The sequence below is a fragment of the Fistularia commersonii genome, chromosome 18 (genome assembly GCF_037954325.1).
Source record: "Fistularia commersonii isolate RoL2024-O1a breed Wild chromosome 18, RoL_Fcom_v1.0, whole genome shotgun sequence".
NCBI lineage: Eukaryota > Metazoa > Chordata > Actinopteri > Syngnathiformes > Fistulariidae > Fistularia > Fistularia commersonii.
The window spans coordinates 13,287,860-13,307,703 of record NC_141301.1 but is presented as its reverse complement, the minus strand read 5'-3'; the positions used below and the strand labels follow the sequence as shown (position 1 = coordinate 13,307,703).

At 41.1% G+C, this 19,844-nt stretch overlaps 2 protein-coding genes across 2 annotated transcripts; both read left to right on the top strand.

The window, feature by feature from the left end:
* Positions 1 to 1,545: 1,545 nt before the first annotated feature.
* On the top strand, positions 1,546 to 6,211 carry tbcb (tubulin folding cofactor B). The gene is made up of 7 exons (XM_086164587.1): positions 1,546 to 1,724; positions 2,110 to 2,254; positions 2,403 to 2,546; positions 2,966 to 3,062; positions 3,571 to 3,762; positions 4,380 to 4,452; positions 4,544 to 6,211. Exons 2-7 carry the CDS (start codon positions 2,135 to 2,137, stop codon positions 4,656 to 4,658), a joined length of 741 nt encoding a protein of 246 aa, XP_086020713.1. The 5' UTR covers positions 1,546 to 1,724; positions 2,110 to 2,134; the 3' UTR covers positions 4,659 to 6,211.
* Positions 6,212 to 6,997: 786 nt separating this feature from the next.
* On the top strand, positions 6,998 to 19,385 carry clptm1 (CLPTM1 regulator of GABA type A receptor forward trafficking). Its single transcript, XM_086164029.1, has 14 exons — positions 6,998 to 7,157; positions 10,462 to 10,619; positions 11,809 to 11,932; positions 12,129 to 12,287; positions 12,438 to 12,555; positions 12,636 to 12,721; positions 13,428 to 13,548; positions 13,964 to 14,208; positions 14,334 to 14,427; positions 14,526 to 14,716; positions 14,874 to 14,969; positions 15,145 to 15,280; positions 15,938 to 16,105; positions 18,233 to 19,385. Exons 1-14 carry the CDS (start codon positions 7,071 to 7,073, stop codon positions 18,412 to 18,414), a joined length of 1,965 nt encoding a protein of 654 aa, XP_086020155.1. The 5' UTR covers positions 6,998 to 7,070; the 3' UTR covers positions 18,415 to 19,385.
* The last annotated feature ends 459 nt before the right edge of the window (positions 19,386 to 19,844 follow it).

Here is a 19,844-nt window from a genome sequence, read left to right as displayed (position 1 = left end):
TTGAATCACCGAGTTCCCCTGCATGTGGATACATAAAGTTAAGTGTTGAAAGAAGCATTGCTCAGTGACGCAAGAAGCAGAAAATAATTTGACTCCTGAGGACACATGGTGTGACTAATAGAGCAACGTCTCTAGAGGAATTGACCTCCCAGTGTTCAATTTGAAAGATAGATTAAACTGTGGGTTTCTAGTATACCTAGGGCATTCTACAAAAATGAAAAGCATGACATCACTTATCTATTGTGGTTTTATTGCAAAATACACAAATGAAACATCTTATGTTTTGATTTGTGTTCAGAACTGTTTTTCCACATCGCAACTGCTGTCTTCTCTCCTGCAAGACAATAGTAAACAGCTGTCTTCAAATTATAGCTGCCTGCACGAAGCAGGACTATTGGGAATGGGAATGATATAAATGCGTTTCAGTATTTTTTTTTGTGTGGTTAAAGTGTGAAACATCTACACTCATAAGCTTCGACTCTTTATGAGTTCCAAGTGTTTAGGTCAGTGTTGGGTTTCAAGTGTTGTATGACTTTATTAGCTCAATTCTTGCATCACTGAAGTTTTGATTTCAGTCTGACTTGAGATCAAGTCATGCGAGTTTGTAAAGAGACAACTGTATTCTGTTGATACGGGAATTATGATCATTATCATTACTATTTCTATTGAACATTATTTAGGAATTACATTTGTTTAATTTTCTGACATATGGTTATCAGTCGTTTGTGAGCATTTAAATCAAAATATATCTCAAAAAAGCTGACAATGATTTTCTTTTATCAAGAATCCCTTTTCCAAAATTCCTTTTCCAAAATGGCAGTGACCATATCCATCCTCACTTACAGTTCATTTAAGTGTATCCATTCCTGTGCTTACTTAGAGATCAGAATGTTTTTGTATTTTTATGAATCAGGTTAACTTTAACTTTATTGAACCACTTGACTGCTCTTTCAAACCTAAAACCATTCATACATTAAATCGTGTAGCACAAATTGTACTAAAAGCTTAATGAGCATTATTTTAACAATATGTTTTACAACCTTGATAGATAACTAACCATCAATAACCGAGTTAACTTACTTTTATGATTGTATCGTTCATTTTCCTTAATTGTGATATCAGTTTATGTTTAATGATTAAACAATATGTGACTTTATACTTTAGTTCAGATAAAGATCTTGGAAAACACTTGATCAGAGATAATAAATCATCATGCATAATTGAAATAAACCGAAATGAAAGAATATAATTTGAGTCGTAAGATTGTGACTTTTTTTCTTGATTAAATTAAAAAAACAATGCAAGTTTTCGATGCGTCGCTTTCTACCGCTAGACGGCTCTCAGTCAAAACAGTCACAAAGGACTGCGTAGGATAGTGTAGAACGGCGGTTAGGGATCATGGGAGTTGTTGTCGCTCTTGTATAACCTAAATGATTGGCTGTCTGGTCCGTCAATCAAGTTACTTGTGTGAAACAGCATTGGCTGAGAATTTTGCAGTTCGATTTGATTGGTGTTCCAAAGGCGGGGGCGTTTCAGAATTTTCTCGTAACCGGAACTGTTATAATTTCAGGCATAGCCTAGTGGCGGAGCAAACGACTTAGCGTATTTATAATTAACGCTGTCTATAGTGTAATTGGTAGTCAGACGTGGAAGTTTGTGAAGAAGAGCTATATCTTCTCGGAGAGTTTTGTTGGCTGACGTAGGAACGAACACAGTACGTTTATGTAAGTGACAAAACGGCATTGTGAGCGTCAACGTGACTCTGGTTGCTAGCGGTGTTGAACGTTAGAGCGGTTAGCGACTAGCTTGCAAAATGTCAGGAATCTAACAGAAATATTTAATAAACCTATCATCGTGGACGCAAATTAAATCAACATGTGAAATTGACTTCCTGGCGATGCTGAAAAGTATTTTTCACGTCGTTGAAATAAAACCGTTAACGTTTCTAGGCGGAGTAGGCGTTGCCCTCAATTTCGCATTTTTGTTGTCTCTTCTACTTTAGTCGAAAGATCAGTCATGCTTCACTTAAAAAAAAAACCCAAACATGTCTAAAGGGGATTAAGGGCGTGAAACGGCGTATCAAGGTTTTTCCCCATCTGCTCTTTTCAGTGCGTAGTGTCGACAAGCCGCAGGAATGGACGGTGAAGTTACAGTGATCTCCAACCCCATTGTTGACGTTCGTTTAACGAGCACTATATACCCCATAGAGGTAAAGCGCAGGTTCAATAGAGGCCTTAGTATTGCAGAACTAAAGGTGAGTAATCACACAATTTACCATCCATCATCCCTCGTTTAAGACCCTAAATTAAATTTACATGTTTTCACAAAGGTTATTTACTCGCTGCCCAACAGTGGCACATCATTTGTGTTTTAATTCCCTGCATCATTTGTGCTATGTAAAGGGAAAACTGGAGATGGTTGTGGGTGCACCGTCGTCCAGCATGGATCTGGAGTTGTACAGTGTCAGTGACAAGTTCCTTGTGAAAATGGATGAGAATGAGTCTTTGCTCGGTTCTTATCCTGTGGATGATGATTGCAGAATACATGTAAGTAGCTCTGCTGTTTACAGGTTTATTGACTGTTTACATCAGAGCACAGGTTTGCAGGAATATCTGATTAAAGTACTTCATGATGATTTAGAATTCCAGGAATAAAATCAGTATGAGAGTTCATATTTCCTCAAGGCAGATGCAGTGACACCGAATTTTGCATTGAAAGGTTTTTTAAATGAGCATCCCGACACATTCGTGCATCACTAGATGTGGGAATTAGACATCTGATAAGGGGATAGGAGATAATGTTTGAGGCAGTTGTAATCCTTCCACACAATTTGTTAATCATAAGTGCTCTCGATTATTTCCTGCTCTCATGAGTTTATTTTATTTCAGTGCCAGAGAGTTGAACACTGTAAATGCAATGTTTCTCCGTATTTCTATGTCCTACTGAATCTGTTTCTCTTCCATAGGTTATTGATCGAAGTGGAGGTCAGTTGGGAGAATTTACTGATGTTTCCAAAGTGGAGAAGTTTGAATTGTCAGATGAGGCTTATGATAAGAGAACAGGTACGGTCGGCCACATTTAAGCGTCACTCAGGTTCACTTAGTTTTTGAGGGCTAGTATCAGCATGACGGCATGTTATATCTCAAAAATAAGCTCATTATGATGATGTTGCTAGAACATTTTCAAATTATTGTAAATTACGATTATAAAAACAATTCATATGCATTCATAATAATGACATTATTTACTGCAAAACCTTATAACGTATATGCCCTGAAATTCAATTAACCTTTGAATAGATATTGTGCTTTCTCTTTATTCATGGAATACTGATCAAAATTCAATATCATTAACAATCTGGGCTGTATTATTTCAATGATTTATACAACTCAACGTATCATTTATACAAACATTGGAAGAGCCCTTTTTATTCCTATTTGAAGTTGAAAATAATATCCCAGTGTGGAATACAGTTCAGCTAAATACAGCCAACCAATCTTGAAAAATAAAATATTTAATGAGCGATTACACTGTCCTGCGTTCAGTATCATGCAACTTTCTTTACCACAGATACTGCAAGGTCATTCATGAAGAAACGCGGTGTTGGATGCTACAATGAGGAAGAAATGGCTAGGAAAAGAAATGAAAAAGCTGCACAGGAGGAGGAACAGAAAGCTGCGGCTGAAGCCATTTCAGTTGGCAATCGATGCAAAGTGCAGGTCCCTGGGCAACCCGAAAAGCTTGGCACAGTCATGTATGTTGGTAAGTGTGTACCCAAAGCCCCAACGCCATGTGGTGTTTTGTTGATGATTGCAAAGCAATATAGCTCTACAACACCGATGCATACAAGCTCACTCTGTCATTGTTTACCTGTGGGGCCTAGAGTTCACTTTTACAGAAGAGTAAATCAAGCCGTAGCTGATGTTGTCTCTTTAAGACTGTGTACAAAACTGATAGTCCTGAGGTTTTTCGTCAGTGTGTGACATGTAAAAGTAATAAAAACATATAAGTAAGCAAACAAAAATCTGACCTTGACCGCATAAAACAAATTCCCCAAATTCCAATAATTACTGCTGTATTCTATATCTTTACAGTTCTGAACCAAATCAACCAACTAAACTAGTATACTGACAGTGTTATGCTGTCTATATTTTTAATTTCTATTTAATTTCTGGACCAACTAAATTTTTGCTTGAAATGAAGAATGAGCAGCGATTAGCGTAACAACCAGGGACAAGGAAGAGGTATAAAAGATTAAATCCATTGGTAGTGACACGTTTTGGAAGTGACCAGAAGCTTGGAGATCCCGAGGTTCATTGTGACTCATCAGGATGTGACATTTCCATTGTGAACTAACTACAAGACCTATTTGATTACAGGCACAGCAGATTTCAAACCCGGCTACTGGGTGGGTGTGAAGTATGATGAACCCCTGGGGAAACACAATGGCAGGTAAGAGAACTATCCAATATCCTTCTTCATATCTGACTGCATCCGTCCTTGTGTCTGGGCACTGATTTTGTACTGAATTCTGTCTTCGCAGTGTTAATGGAAAGCAATACTTCGAATGTGAGAACAAATATGGTGCATTTGTGAAGCCCCTAAGTGTGACTGTGGGAGACTTTCCTGAGGAGGATTACGGTTTAGATGAAATGTAAAAACTGTACGGATGGAGGAATTACATTGACATTTAATAAATTAATTTCTATTTTTGTTACATATTTTTGGAAAAGATACATCCAGCCACTTCTGTCTGGAGGCGTTTTGCTTCAAGTTAATGCACAGTGATTCCAATACAGCATGATAGAGGTGACTTAGGCCACACATCTCGTGGCATAGCGGCTAAGATAATGAATAAACGCCACCCATGGGAGGGTTTGTTTTGGTGCATCTAAGGGCACGATTCTGCAAAACAGGAGCATAATGTCAGTTACAATTCCATTTTCCTCCCCAGTCCGTTCACATCAATGCACAAAGACTATTGTATATATTTGTTAATAGTAGTCCTAGACTTTTCAAAGACATTGCCTATTCGTCTGTGAGAAATGTTCTCGGCAGAAAAACATCCTCTAAGATATTTTGACATGAAAATATAATTAAGACATTCACATTGTTTCATTTAATTCCAGATCCATATTTTCTCAGTGACAGTCAAGTCATTCCCAGTTAAAGTGGGGGGAAAAACAAATGGTAGCATCGATACTGCAAAGTATAAAACAAGTGTGTCATTATCAATTTGAGCCTGGTGCTTTACTTGCATTTTTTGAAGCAGATCCTGTGCTCTCACTTACTGTCTAAATACTGTGTGTGGCTGCTATTTAAATAATGGGCAATATTTAATTGAAACCGTTCGAAGTTTGTAACAACCAATTTCCCATTCTGTGAAGTTTTAAAATTATTGGCATCAATTGAGTGTGTGTGTATGTGTGTGTTTTGGGGGGGGTGATGTCACAAGGGAGATGATGTCTCAAGAGAAGCTGTGACATCACATGCAGTTCATGCCATGGATTGTATCATGCCCTTGCTGTTGAGCAGAAGTTAGTTACTTGTGCTATTGTAACTCCATGGATGCCAATCATCGCAAAAGCTCACAGGAGAAACAAGCTTGGAGACGCACATGGTGGACAGCAGTGTGAACAGTGTGCCACTACAGGTAGAATGTAATTTTAGTCAGTTCTACTTCCTTGCCCTTTTAGTCTTACCAGGTGTCTTTTTTTGTGTTTGTTGCTCTTATTTTTCTGTGAGAAAATTAATCCTATTAAAATGTCTGCAATTGACTTGGTCATGCTTGTACTGAACAAATCAAACTTCGAAGGAAAAAATGTTTTGATGATGCTTAGTTAAAATGGGACTTTATAAATATGCAAATGGAATATGAATAGAAAATCAAGAACTATGAATGATGGGTTTAGAAGAAACTCGGTGGTAGTTTCAAAAACTGGGAGACAGCTTGCATGTTATTTTGATTTGTCTGGAATTTACAAGGGGCGCTTGATGAACTAAATGTTTAACTTTATTGAAAACATGCGATTCATTCAGTTCCTGGCAATCTCTATTGGCCCCTGTTCTGGTTTTAAGATGTTATTTATATCAGTTCTATAATGGGTGAAGTTCAGTAATTCAAGTTAAAGTCACTGACACGAAAAAGCTTGGTGCTTGTATCGACTATGTGCCAAAGGCAAACGCGCAATAATAAAGATGAAATGGTACAGCAGTGCCTCAGAGTGAGTGAATCTAAAAAAATATTACTATTGTCTTGCATTTATCACAAAGTCTTAACTTCATTCGGTTATACCCGATGTATATTTCCCAATTAATTTACATAGAGAGAAGGCAAAAAATGATTGAGAGCTGTTGCCATTAGAATGTAGTTCTTTTTGTAATGTAGTAAATTGATCAGTCTCACAAAGCGTTGCCATTTTTTTCATCCCATCGTAAAATACACCCAGAGATAACAGGAAGTGGCTGTTAAATGATCCGCCAAGGTTCTGTCAACCCTCAAGTCATAAAAGAGCAGAAATCTCAGCTGCACATTTTCCACCATGCATTCACCCACCACGTTTGTCGCCGCAAACGACCTCTCGCGAGACGGAGCGGAATTTCCAAGCCTCCCATGGAGTTAATGGACGTACGATAAAATTAGGGACAGAGTCGGCGACCAGATGCGGGTATATTTACATAGCACAGTGCTCAGCGGCGAATGCCTTTTTTAGTTCAAGGGATGCATAATTAAAAAGGGGGTAACTAAAAAGACTTCTCTTTTTGAGTTTTGCAGGAAGTGAGCGCGGATACACAGAGCCTGGTTCCGGGGCCCACGGAGCAGGCGCAGTTTAAACTTCCGCCGCTGACATCCGGTTTAGCCCTTAGCAACTATAATCGCAATAAAACAATTGCCGTTTTTTTCAACCTTTTTAAATTGCACAGAAAGGGCAAATATACCAAAAATAAACAGCGGTTATTGCTCCAAAAATGTTTTTTTTGATTAATGTTTACGGGGAAAGTTTTTTGGTGGGGCCCAAGCACGTCACGTGACAAGCGGTTTTCCTGTATTGGGCTTGCTTAACGCATCCATGGTGTGGTTGTGTGCGCGACGGAGACAAGGAAAGATGGCGACGCAGGAGAGCGAAGCAACCAAAGCTACCGTGAGCAACGGCGAGGTAAAAAATCAGTGACACTCCGGTGTAACCCCGTGTTCTTTCCAGGAGAACGAGAGCTTATCGTCTGCCGGGGGCGTTAAGTGCGGGATCTCTTCGCGTTAAAGCCGATTGTTAGACGAACCCGAGTGACGTTGTCAATGCCGGTTGGTTTTGAAACGACCCCCTCCTGTCGCTAGCGGCGTGCTGAGAGATCCCTGCCGGCTAGCGGGATGTGCGGACCGGGGAGGCGGCGGGGAGAGAGCCGGGGTAACGGCTCGATCTCACCCGGGGGGGAACGGAGGGGCGTCACGGGTAACAAACTGGATTTAGACCCGGGGAGAGCGTTGCGGTGTGTCAGTTAGCCGTGACAAGGCCTGAACGACGCAGCCGGGCCGAGGAGGAGGAGGAGGAGGAGGAGGAGAAGAAGGAGGAGGCTCCTCAGGTTCCTCACATCTTCTCATTCATCAACTCCTGACATTTGGCTTTTTCCTGCTTAATCCAACGAGATTTGACACTTTCACCTCCGCATTTAAGGCACAATAGGAAAGCCTAATCCGGCTGCTCATGTGATGAATTACACGTTCAAATAATCCAGACTGATTTGGAAAATATGCAGCTCCTTTTCTTAAATTGGAAAAAAAAAACATGTTTCTTTTAATGGGTAATAGCTAGTTCGGAGTTATGTGAACCATTACGTTAAATCATTGTCAGAGTAAGATCCTCAATCCAGAGTTGACTTTGGTCAACCTAGATAGCACGAGGAAATTATTAAACTCTTTATTCATGTTTTGTTATGTATAGATTTCTCTTTGATTCTCTGTTTTAGTTGACTTGCTCTTTGAATAGGTCTGGAATTATCAGTCAATTTTTGGTGCGATATAATCTGCCATCGGAAACTTGACAGTTGAGTTATTAATAACTTTTACCCAAATAACTTTTATGGCTGTCATAATAAGGAATTTCCCCAAGCATTCTAACAGCATTATAGAAATGCTTTTATCATGCAGCAGGCTTTATCCTCATTTATTTATTTATAGTCATAGCACATTTTATTTAAGGCCCCTTGCTGGACCCCCAAGGACACCCTACAGACATATACGCGAAATACATTTGTCCTCATGAAACTGGACGCTCACTGTGGGATTCCAATGGCTGGAAATTACTTCATTATCATCCCCTAAAAAGTGCTGTTACTGACTTACTTGGTGTGGATAAACACACTACACAGTGATGTTGTCATTGAAGCCCAGCGGAGTGGAATTAGTTTATAATAATCCTGGTTGATAATCTCGGGGAGACACTAAGTGGCTTCTCTCCTGACACTCGGAGGTGTCTACTCTGTTTTTTTACGTTTCACTGTTCGTTATTTGGTCCCCGACGAAGACGTGGCCAATGAGGCTCGAGCAGAGTGGAGTCTTTGAAATCAGATCGTTTTTGGGAAAAAGAAACCTATCGAACAGATTGGAAGGATGTGTAACATGTAGGGTTGCTTCATATTCTCCTACCTGTAGACATCACCGTCACCGTGGCTGTAACAGTAAATAATAAAACAACCTGAAACAGCGCGGTATGATTGACTCGTTAGATCTCTTTGCCCCTTCCCTGTCAGACAGCGGGATAACTCAGCGTGAAGTATTTACTATGCATCCTGTGTAGGTGGTTGGCCTTTTTTTTTTTTTCCACTGTATAATCAAACAGAAAAATCTCACATAAGCCACCAGTAGACGGCTATCTGTCTCTCTGGTAATAAATGTAACAAAGCAGTCAGAATGAAATATCACATTATACACCATTGTGAGGCTCTTGAAATATTTTTTTGTCCATGTTGAAGGTGCCTTGGCTTGTCTCCGACCTTGAAAACTTCACAGCTTGTTCACCCTGTTCCTGTTTGATACCCCAGAAAATTACAGTAACCTGTCTCACAAAGAAAAAAAAAGCAGTTTGCCCCGGAGGATTGGCTTCCGAAGGCAAAGCCCTTGTTTCCCTTGCAGCGATGACAGCGGGGGAGAGGAGATGTTTAGATAGCGAAGGAGTCTCATGACTTGACATGTGCTTGTCCATTGTGTCACTTGAATAGAATTTGGCATTGTCAGGGAAAGGGGCGAGGCTGTCGGATGGACATGCAAAGTAGTTACATGGTTAAATGATTAAGTACACAAATGTGTTTATCTGTTGCTCACGATTATATGACTTTATTGAAAAACTCGCCAGACCATAAAAGTCAAGGCAAAAGTATTTCATTTTGGACTAAAACATCTGTCATTATCAGTTATAATTGATTGATTAGCTTTTCATCTTAAATACGTAATTTGAATTACATGGCCAACAATAATAGGTATTACAGATCCATCAGTTTTGCATTAATCATCATCTTAAAGCAAACCATCTTATCCATTGACCCATTGTCAAAAAAATTGCTTCCTTAAATCTAATTAGTTTGCAGTCACATTGGGAGGCAAATTCTAAAACCGGTTATTCTATCTCACTTGTCATACTAGTTTAACAGTAACATTACTTTTGGTCATTCAGGGAACGTTTACAAAGAGAAGATCTTGCCTTCTAGTTGTATGTGTGAACCACTGGTTTTGTAGACGTTTTGTACCGTTCACTCCACACTCTTGCAATCCGACCACCAAAACTGCGTCATGCTGCTCTGCCAACAACATCTTCCAAGAAAGCGGGTGCACGTACATGGATTTGTTCGGACTGATCGAAGTGGAGCGCTTCCAAATTCTGATTGCTTATCCCCCTAACCTAAACCCGTCGCACAGGCTACAAATTCATTGTGACATCCACACGGAACAGGAGCCAAAATGACTTGCTGCTGATTGGTGCTGGCTCTCATAAGAAATGAGTAACTTATCTTTAAAAAGATCTTAACACTGACATTCTCACATGTCCAGTCACTGTGAATTACTGTCTTTTAAAACTTAGAGAGAGTGTGCACACACACATTGTCTTCCACTACCTGAGAAGGTGGTGTTGGGCCATGTTTGCAGGCTAGTTTATGCAGCAAACATAAACATGAGTTTACAGTTCTGCAAATTCAACACCCAACACGCTCACTCCTAAGTTTGACTAAGTATATCAGCGATCGCTCACTGAGACACTTCAGTGTGCGCTCTGTCTAACTATAGCAGTTCTTCTGCACCAACGCATCTTTTCGGCACCATCTCAAAGAGGGAAGTTCTCACATTGGCTTGGAGTCTGACACATCTGCAGTCCCATCGTCTGCGCTCCGGGGCGACAACATACTTCGTCACGTGTTGATGCTGCTGCGTCGATCATCGTCGTGACGATACCGTGTGTATTTTTATGGTTCCAGCTGAGCAGTAATGGAACTGCTGCGACAACAGGTGGCCAAACAGTGCAGACTGCTGCAAATGCACAGGACCCCCAGCAGCAGCAGCAGCAGCAGCAGCAGCAGCAGCAACAACAACAAGCACCAAATGCATGGCAGGTCATTAAAGGAGTCCTCTTCAGGTATAGTTCAAAATTCTTTATTAATCGTCGTACTCCATCAAGCAACTGAGATCACAAATAAAAAACACATCTACCATAGGCCTTAGTATTCTATTTTCTATAACCAGCAGTGTTGTCATAGTCATTTGATTATGTTGCGTGAAGCAAGAACTTGATTTTCTTAAAAAGTGTATCTGTTTATTTCCGTCTCTTCCCTTTTCCAGCGGCTGCAATCTGTAGAGACAGACGTGAAGTTACAAATGCAATAAAAGCAAAATCAATTGGCGCATCTCAACTCGCCAAAGAATTCCAGCGGCGTTAACTATGTATTTTTTAACCCGCTTTCCAAAACCCAAGCACAGGGTGTGCCAGATTTACAAGTTAAAGTCAAACACTTACCCGTTGCATCTGCAAATTATCCCTTCGGACACATGGTCAAAATGAGCAGATGCTAGAAGACAGTGTCTACAAGGAAAAAATTCAAAGCAATTAGATTGTCTTGGTAGAAATCAGTTCCGAGATGACATTTAAGTCAAATAGAATTGTTAAGAATGCGCCAAGTAATGCTACTACTATTTTTTTTGCCAGACTTTGAATGAACTCATGTTTTGATGTCTGCCATGGAGTAGAACAAACTCTAATGTCGAGTCATTCTTGGTTAGCAGAACAGCTATGTGGTGATGATTTGTTGAGAATTTCACTGGATGATCTTGCATCAGTCCGATGAGTGGCAAATTAGGGCGCCGTGTAAAGTATTAATGAATATGAAACGCTGCGCCAAAATGCTGCCCTACAAAGCCCGCGCTGAAAATGGTGTGTGTGCAAGAAACACTCGGGCCTGAAAACGGACACATCTGAAATGAATTAGTTGTTGGGTAAAATTCTCACTCTTTCACAATTCTTTGTTTTCTTGCAACACAGCCTCTCACGAGTCTTCTCTCACTGCACTTAACATATAATGGGTTTATTTTAACGCATGAAAGTTTAAGTCACAGTTAGATGCAAGCAAACCGGATACAGTTAATGATATTAGCTGTCCTGCAGTTCTCGTTTGTGTCCTCGGATTCCAAATACATATATGGTCTTTATGAGTTTTATACAGTATTGAACCATTTAAAAGCAAGCGAGAGCCAATTCATTGTCAGTCTGTCTCTCTCTCTCTTTTTTTTTTTCTTCCCACCTTCTAACTCTGCGTCATGTGTTTCTTCAGAATTTTTATAATCTGGGCGATTAGTAGCTGGTTCCGTCGAGGCCCTTCCACCCCTGACCCCAACACGCCGGCCGGGGCACCCAGAGTCCCCAGCAGGAACCTCTTCCTGAAGGACACCCTGATGGTATTACGCCTCACCCTTTGCTATCACGCCTCAGTCCACTGTCTGTGCTGCTTGCTGTTCTTATTAATTAAATTCCAGCTGGTCTTTACACCTCATTTCAGCAGCAAGACAGTCTCCCCCCCTGTCTCGCCCCGCTCGGCCTCCTCCGCCCCTGAAAACTTCACAAACACCTTTTATTTTCCCACAATGCCCGCAGGACCTGTACGTCTACGTCTCACAGGAGGAGGTGTTCTCCGACTTCAACAACACAGAATCCTTGTTCTGGTTCCACAGGGACCTGGTCTACGGGGACTGGACAACAGGGGAGGACGGGGACGGCTGCTACCAGCACTACATGGAGATGGACATCCCAGAGGTGAGAGCGAGAAACTGACAATGTGAGATGTGTGACTAAATTCAGGGAGTGATTTCGGCATTTGCGCTAAAATCCGCTCAAAAGTCTTGACATTTGTTTAAGCCGCCCCCCTGGACTCATACCAGCATTCTGTGCCGTTTGTGCTCGAAGGCGGTGCAGCAGAATGGTTCTCTGTACATACACGTCTACTTCACTAAAAGCGGATTTCACCCAGATCCAAAACGCAAGGGGCAGTACCGTAGACTGGCGACTGTTCACGCAACGCGGAGTAAGTGCCCGCGGAGACAACGTAAGAAAAATTGCACGCACGTCTGTCAGGGTTTAACCTGACTTGTTTTGCTCTTTCAGTGCTGAACAAATTCAAACGCAGAAAGTTTCTGAAGACCAAGAATCTGCTTACAGGAGAGACAGAAGCAGATCCGGAGATGATAAAGGTTTGTATTTTTATTTCATTATAAACGGTTGTAATTTTGTGCAATGGATGTGAAATCTTCACCAAATAAGGGGTTATCAATCCGCAAAGACCTGTACAGTATTCTCCGGCCATATCACGGTTCACCTTTCGCGATCTCACCGTATTGCATTGGGCATCTTTTCTTGTCCATTTAACATTAACCCACCATCGCTGCTCGTAGTTTTACTCTGCGTTGTTGTGTCTGCGTAAATTATCTGTGAAAGTTTTTAATTTATTTCAACCACTCACGATGACGCCCAAACGTTCTGCACCTTCTGAAGTATCTTGCTCTGAACCTAAGCGGCGGAGGACGATGCTAACTGTTGTAGAAAAACTTTTCGACATGTCAAAGCAAGGGAGAAGCGTCGCTGCTGTAGGTCGCTACTTTGCAGATTTTCATTTTATTTATTCGTGGCTGGTTCTGGGTCGTAACCCCCTCAGGATAAACGAGGGTCTGCTGTATCCTCTAATACATCCGTATCCTCTGGTGGTAATTTTGCAAGAGCCCAATACAAAATAACCCAAAACAATTTAACTAATTACAATCATGTAAAACTTAATCTAGCTACGGTTTTCTATGAATCCTGTTGGATTAAAAAAAAAAAACCCAAACCAGTATTTTAATAGTAATCATCAGTTGTGACAGGGACTAAGATGTTTGTGTCCCGTCGAATTCCTCCTCACAGCGGGCGGAGAGTCACGGCCCCGTGGAAATCATCTCTCACTGGCACCCCAACCTCACCATCAACATGGTGGACGACCACACTGCCTGGGTCAAAGGCTCCGTCCCGCCTCCACTAGATCAGTGTAAGTGCCCTCAAATAAAAACGGCATGTTTGTCTTCGGTCATAGAAGTGTAGCGGCGACAGACGCAGTAATTAGCAGCTCCATTCACCCCGGGGCTTTTCCAATGCTAAGAATATGACAAAAATATTTTTTTCAAAGTTCTAGAGAGCAGAGAATAAAGAAAATGTAAAAAGCCCTCGTGCCATTAATTACAGGCTTTCATTGCCGTAAGAAGGAATCAGGATGCACAGCGTTGGCAAAACAACATGCCTGTGCGTGAATCTTGCATTAGTTCTCAGTTAAACGTAAACGTCTCGTAGCCCTTTGACGTGCTTGATTCATCTATAAGCCAGTGGAAGAGTGGTTAGCATCCTGTTTAACTTTAAATGATGATAAAAATGTACAATTAATGTGCTTTGAATCTTTCTACTGACAGATGTGAAGTTCGATGCGGTGAGTGGGGACTACTATCCTATTGTGTACTTCAATGACTACTGGAACCTTCAGAAGGACTACTATCCCATCAACGACACCCTGACCAAACTGCCGTTGCGCCTCAACTACTGCCCGCTGTCACTGTGGCGTTGGCAGCTGTATGCCGCGCAGAACGCCCGCTCGCCGTGGAGCTTCCTGCCAGAAGACACCTACGAGCAGTCTGACGAAGATCAAGACTCGGTCAAGGTGGGATGCCGTTCGGTGAAACCGTCTGACCGTGGCGAACTGAGTTTCACGTGTGGTTTTCTCAAAGTGAAAAAAGGTTTGCCGTTGCCCCGTTATGTACCCGTACATAAAGTTTCTTTGTACAGGTGGCCCTCCTGGAAACAAACCCCTACCTCCTGGGGCTCACCATCGTCGTCTCCATCGTGCACAGTATTTTTGAGTTTCTCGCCTTCAAGAACGGTAATCTTACATGAATCCATCAGAGATTTTTTTTTTTGTTTTCCCCCAACATCTTTCCAATGATCCGAACACCCGCCGTCGCCTCTTTTCCCCCCCAGATATCCAGTTCTGGAACAGCCGACAGTCTTTGGAAGGCCTGTCTGTGCGCTCCATCATCTTCGGGGTGTTCCAGTCTCTGGTTGTGTTGCTCTATATACTGGACAATGAAACCAACTTTGTGGTGCAGGTCAGCGTCTTCATAGGCCTCCTTATTGACCTGTGGAAAATTACCAAGGTCATGGACGTCAGAGTAAGTCTCTCCTTTTACATCCAACAATATTCGGTCGGTCAGTGTGTCGTTCAAAAGATTTTTACAAATGTTTCTTTGTTTTAACATAAACATACAATGTTCAGGTGTGGCTACTCATGTATTCCGGCACCCATCATCAATATTTGTGTTTCTCTAGTTGGACAGAGAAAACAAAATCGCGGGAATCCTCCCAAGATTAGTTTTCACAGACAAGTCAACATATGTTGAGTCTTCAACCAAAATCTATGACGATGTAAGTCGAACCCCCCCCCTCCTTCACTCATTTCTGAAATGCCCCCTTCTCCGTACAAATAAATGATTTCTCATGCTTTGAAAAAAGGTGACCAAGGGCCATTCATATCGGGATACCTTTAACAGATTTGTTTTTGGAAAAAGAAAAACAACTTGGTTTTCTCTCTTGCGCACAGATGGCCTTCAAATATTTGTCGTGGCTCCTGTACCCCCTGTTCGGCTGCTATGCTGTCTACAGTTTACTCTACGTAGAACACAAAGGCTGGTACTCATGGGTGCTCAGCATGCTCTACGGCTTCTTGTTAACCTTTGGTAAGTTAATGGGACGGCTTACTTTACTCCAGCACTCGCCAACTAATCTTGTAACTTTTTGATACTTTTTGGTTTGAAATTGTTCTTGTTAAAATCAGAGCGTTAGAACACAAATTTGGATGTATCACGACATTAAAAAGTAATTATGGAAAAAAGGCAGGAACATTATTTTTCCAACCTAATGCAATCAATATGGATTTTTAATGTGTTTTGCAGTGTAATTTGGCATGAAATTATCATTAAAAGACTATCATTAAAAGTTTTCCACAGCTATAATAACCTCCAAACCATAATTACTATGTCTGCATCCGCTACAAAGTCAGAGTTGACAAAAACATCAACACTCTTTGGATCCGGAATTTTTTGTAGAATTCTTATTATTTGTCATCGAGAATCAGTGAAGTGTTCTTTATGCAGATCATTTATTTAAAGTCCAGAGGTCCTGCCAATTGTTGTTTGTTAATCACTAACTCAGAGTGCGCCTGATGATTTCATATTTGCATCATGGTTACGTATCCAATTCCCAGTTGCCCCTGGTAATGTGCTGAGCAGAAATAGAGTTAACAAGGGGGATGCTCCGTCACATTGCTGGAAATGTTACTGCATGTGAGCCACAACGGCTCGGTATCTAACTGGCCTCGTTCTGTTTTTGTTTAGGTTTCATTACGATGACGCCGCAGCTATTCATCAACTACAAAATGAAATCTGTGGCTCACCTCCCATGGAGGATGCTCACTTATAAGGCTCTCAATACTTTTATTGATGACCTTTTTGCCTTCGTCATCAAGATGCCCATGATGTACAGGATAGGATGCCTCAGAGACGGTATGCTCTCCCTTGTTTATTTATTCTTTTAATTACTGGACTATGAACGGTGTATAGTACACCCTTGTTTTTAGTGGGGGTTACGTTCCAAAAAGAACCAGTGATAGGCAAAATCCGTGACGTAGAAACCTTTATTTTTTTTTTCACAATTATTATACAATTAAATACTCTATTATAGATTGCTGCTGTCGTCCTTATGTTTTTTTCTTCCTTCATTATGGAACGAACGGAAGATTCATTAATTCTGTAATGCCGGGCTCCAGCCGCATAGCTTTTACCTTCCCTTAGCATGTCCAGAAGTTTAACTTTATCTGCGATAGATAGCATCGTCGTTGCCTTTTGGGCCCTGCCGCAGGTGCTTTTGTCGGTCCAGAGCGTTTTGTCAACATTATGGGTATTTAGAGAAACTCGAAATTGCAAGAGAATTTGCACGTCATGTAAATTTGGCGAGCTGTTTTACGTACATGTACATATTAAACTGCAACGTTATTGACGCACAGGTAGAGAAGAAGCAGAGTGACTTTTTAGCCAATCAGAATGCAGAACACAATGCACGATGCAAATCCGTGAAGTAGCGAAAAAAAAAAGTAAACCGGGTTATGGCGAGGGATCACTGTAAATGAAGATGCAAGAAGATGTGAAGTTCTGTCTGTGACGGGCAAGAGAAGCCTGTGGGGCTTACTCAATGGACGGTCAGCTATGCAGGGATTTAGTAAAAATCATTAAAAATATTATCAATTGTTTATACAATCAAAAGATATATATATATATATATGTATGTACACACACACACATATATTTATGTGTGTGTGTGTATATATACATATATACATACATATGTATATATATATAATGCTGTGTGGCTCAGACTGTGGTGGGAAAGGAGCACAGTTATGGAATAAGTTCTGAAACCTTGAAAATGTCAGAGGAGAAAAAAGAAATGCAGAGCATTAAGAAAACAGATGGGCTCAGATGGCGGATGAGTGCGTCCTTGTACTGAGTTATTGTGCTTCGTGGATTTATTGACTACATTCTGGCCCTTCCAGCTTCTCTGTTCAGGCTTAGAGGCAAGGAGGCATCATTGTAACTCATAGCCTTGCAAATGTCTCCTGTAACCACAGAGCCACTGCAAGATTAACGGCACTGTTCCATCTCTCACGCTACACTTATTCAGAAAGTAGCCCTCTAGAGCCACTGCGACAAGTGGCTTTTACAGAGAACCACATCGACTCCTTTTACAGCTGGCATTGGCATATGTGTCTTAATATTATGTGACAGGCTTTTGATTTCAACCCCAATGAGATCTGATCACTCTGCCCAGCTGAAGTCATACTTTTTGCATGAGTCAGAAATGGCAACAAAAACAACTATTATAAGCGGAGCCCCATCTAAGCCGTGTGATGACCTGCGGTGGAGGGTCGTGATGGGGCTATAAATCTACACCAGTGCCTTCCAAGGCCGAAGTTTGCTTGCGTAATACCGCATTTTATTTCAAATTGGATCGGTCGATGCCACTCGACTTGGTTTCTGTTAGCTGCCTGATGACACTGTGTTTAATGTCGAAGCACAACTTTTGTGAAACCCCTATCCTCTGCAGATTGTAGCAGAGCGTGGCTTTCGGTGCCACTGTCACTTATTTCCGTCACAGGACAATGGAATAAACCAGTTTTTGCACTTTGATAGGGAGGTGCTGATAGTTCTCTACTTGAGAATTTTTTAGCTTTGAAAAGAAGTCAGTTGCTAGAACGGATAAGTAGAGGAAAGAAATCTGTTGGCATGTGATGTGGTGCTTGGCGTGACGGTCAGTGTAGCGAGAACTTCTGCAGGTAAGTTCACCTTGTCACATTCCTTCCTTATCTGGCGTGGTGACAGAAGACATGTTTTGTCAATATGTGGCATAAAAGTATCTGAAAGCTGACAATAGCTCCCTTATTCTCCCCCCCTTTTTTTATACTGTTTATACAATTTCCTACTATTATTTATTATTGTTATGTTTTACTTGAAACTCTGGCACAACAATTTCCTTCGGGATAAATGAAGTTCTTATTAAACATATCAATGCAATCTGCTTTAATGCTGTCATCTCAAACCTCCCGGCGGAGTAACACATCCGCTCCTGTCTTGCAGACGTTGTCTTCTTCATCTACCTTTACCAGCGCTGGATTTATCGGGTCGACCCCAACAGGGTCAACGAGTTTGGCACCAGCGGCGTAGACCACATCCAGAGCAACACAGAAGGGGCAGACGCTGCTCCCGCTGCGGCTGCAGCCATCACAGACAAGCCAGAGGAGGAGAAGAAGAACGATTAAGCGAGACGACACCCTTATCTGCCCCCTTCCGGCACTCAGTGCCAGGGTGAAGAGGACTTGTGGAGATTAGGCAGGGAGGGTAGTTGTCTTTAAGCCGTCATGGGGGCCCTTACAAAAAAAAAAAAAAAAAAAAAAAATGCAGTTCAACTGTTCCCTCTAATTTCTGTGTGGATCCACAGAGAATCATATTCAGTGTAGACTTGGTAAATTTCTTATTTCTGTTCCCCGCCCTCTCGTTTTGCAGTTCAAGTGAAGTAAAACAAAACGTGATGTACTGTATTCTGTTTGAGTTCCAGAGGGTAACTGTCTCTTGGAGTAGAGATTGGCAGGGATAGGGGTTGCAGTTACACTACATTTTTTTTTTTTTTTTTTTTTTTTTCATACAAGGAAGAAAAAGGCCACGTGCAACTTTTGTTCTTTGTGTAGATTCCTTGTGAACTTTTCTTTTCATTCCATGTGAGCACCGTGTTGCTGGATGAAACTGGAAATGTCCTGAGCCATGAGAAATGGATGATGAAGCCCACAGGACACGACCCACAGGACAGTGACTACTATCCTCAGTTTTAAAGAAATGGTTAACGTTCGAAACTTGAACAGAAAAAAAAATACAGCCTTGTTGGTATTAATATAAATATATTAATATTGTCAATTGCTTAACTTTTGTTTTACAGTCACTGACTCATTCTTTTGTATGTTTTCAAACTGTACAGAATCTCAGCTTGTCATGTTAATAATACTGATGTCAAAACTGTCTAGCAATATCTGATTTGCAAGTCAAATTTCACCTCTCCAACCCCCAAACACCACCACAATCCAGCTGGATTACAGATTTTCAAATGTTTCACATTCAGCCAGTTGTGCTGCAAGAATTACAGTGTCTTGGTTTAAAACTGTGAGAGCTGTAAATCTTGAAACAGAGGGTTCCATGTTGGTACATATTAAATTTTGAGCATTCATGTTTATAGTAAAAATTAAGTGTGGTTTAAAATGGCGACGCAAAGCTTATTTTTCCCCTCTCCTCCATTTTTATGGCAAAATTTACCATTGTGGTTTCCATATTTTTGCATGAAACTTGAAAAATAAGAGAGAAAAAGGAAAAGCATGCATGTCATGTGTTCTAGTCTACCCTTTTTTGAATGCTTTTGTCAAATTTGTTTAGTTTGTGATGAACCTCTTCTGTTTCCAAAGGCCTTTGCCAGGAAGTATTCCGCATTTATTTCGTTTTCTATGAAGAGGCCAACGAAAGCTGACATTTAGCACTTCTACTCTGAATGTAAATCCAGTTAAGAATCCAGAATACCTCCGGATTTCAGTCAAAATGTGTGAATCTTGCATGAAAACTCTGGGGATGTAGATCTCATTTGTAGTTTTACAACACTTTTGGACCATTCTTGGCATATAATGGTCCTCTTAACACTTTTAACAAGTGC

Bases quoted from the DNA above. Each gene is read 5' to 3' on its own strand.
- tbcb (XM_086164587.1), top strand. From the start codon at position 2,135: ATGGACGGTGAAGTTACAGTGATCTCCAACCCCATTGTTGACGTTCGT. The intron at 2,547-2,965 runs GTAAGTAGCTCT...TCTCTTCCATAG, and splicing joins ATGATGATTGCAGAATACAT to GTTATTGATCGAAGTGGAGG. The intron at 3,063-3,570 runs GTACGGTCGGCC...TCTTTACCACAG, and splicing joins GGCTTATGATAAGAGAACAG to ATACTGCAAGGTCATTCATG.
- clptm1 (XM_086164029.1), top strand. From the start codon at position 7,071: ATGGTGTGGTTGTGTGCGCGACGGAGACAAGGAAAGATGGCGACGCAG. The intron at 12,722-13,427 runs GTTTGTATTTTT...TCCTCCTCACAG, and splicing joins CAGATCCGGAGATGATAAAG to CGGGCGGAGAGTCACGGCCC. The intron at 14,970-15,144 runs GTAAGTCGAACC...TCTTGCGCACAG, and splicing joins CAACCAAAATCTATGACGAT to ATGGCCTTCAAATATTTGTC.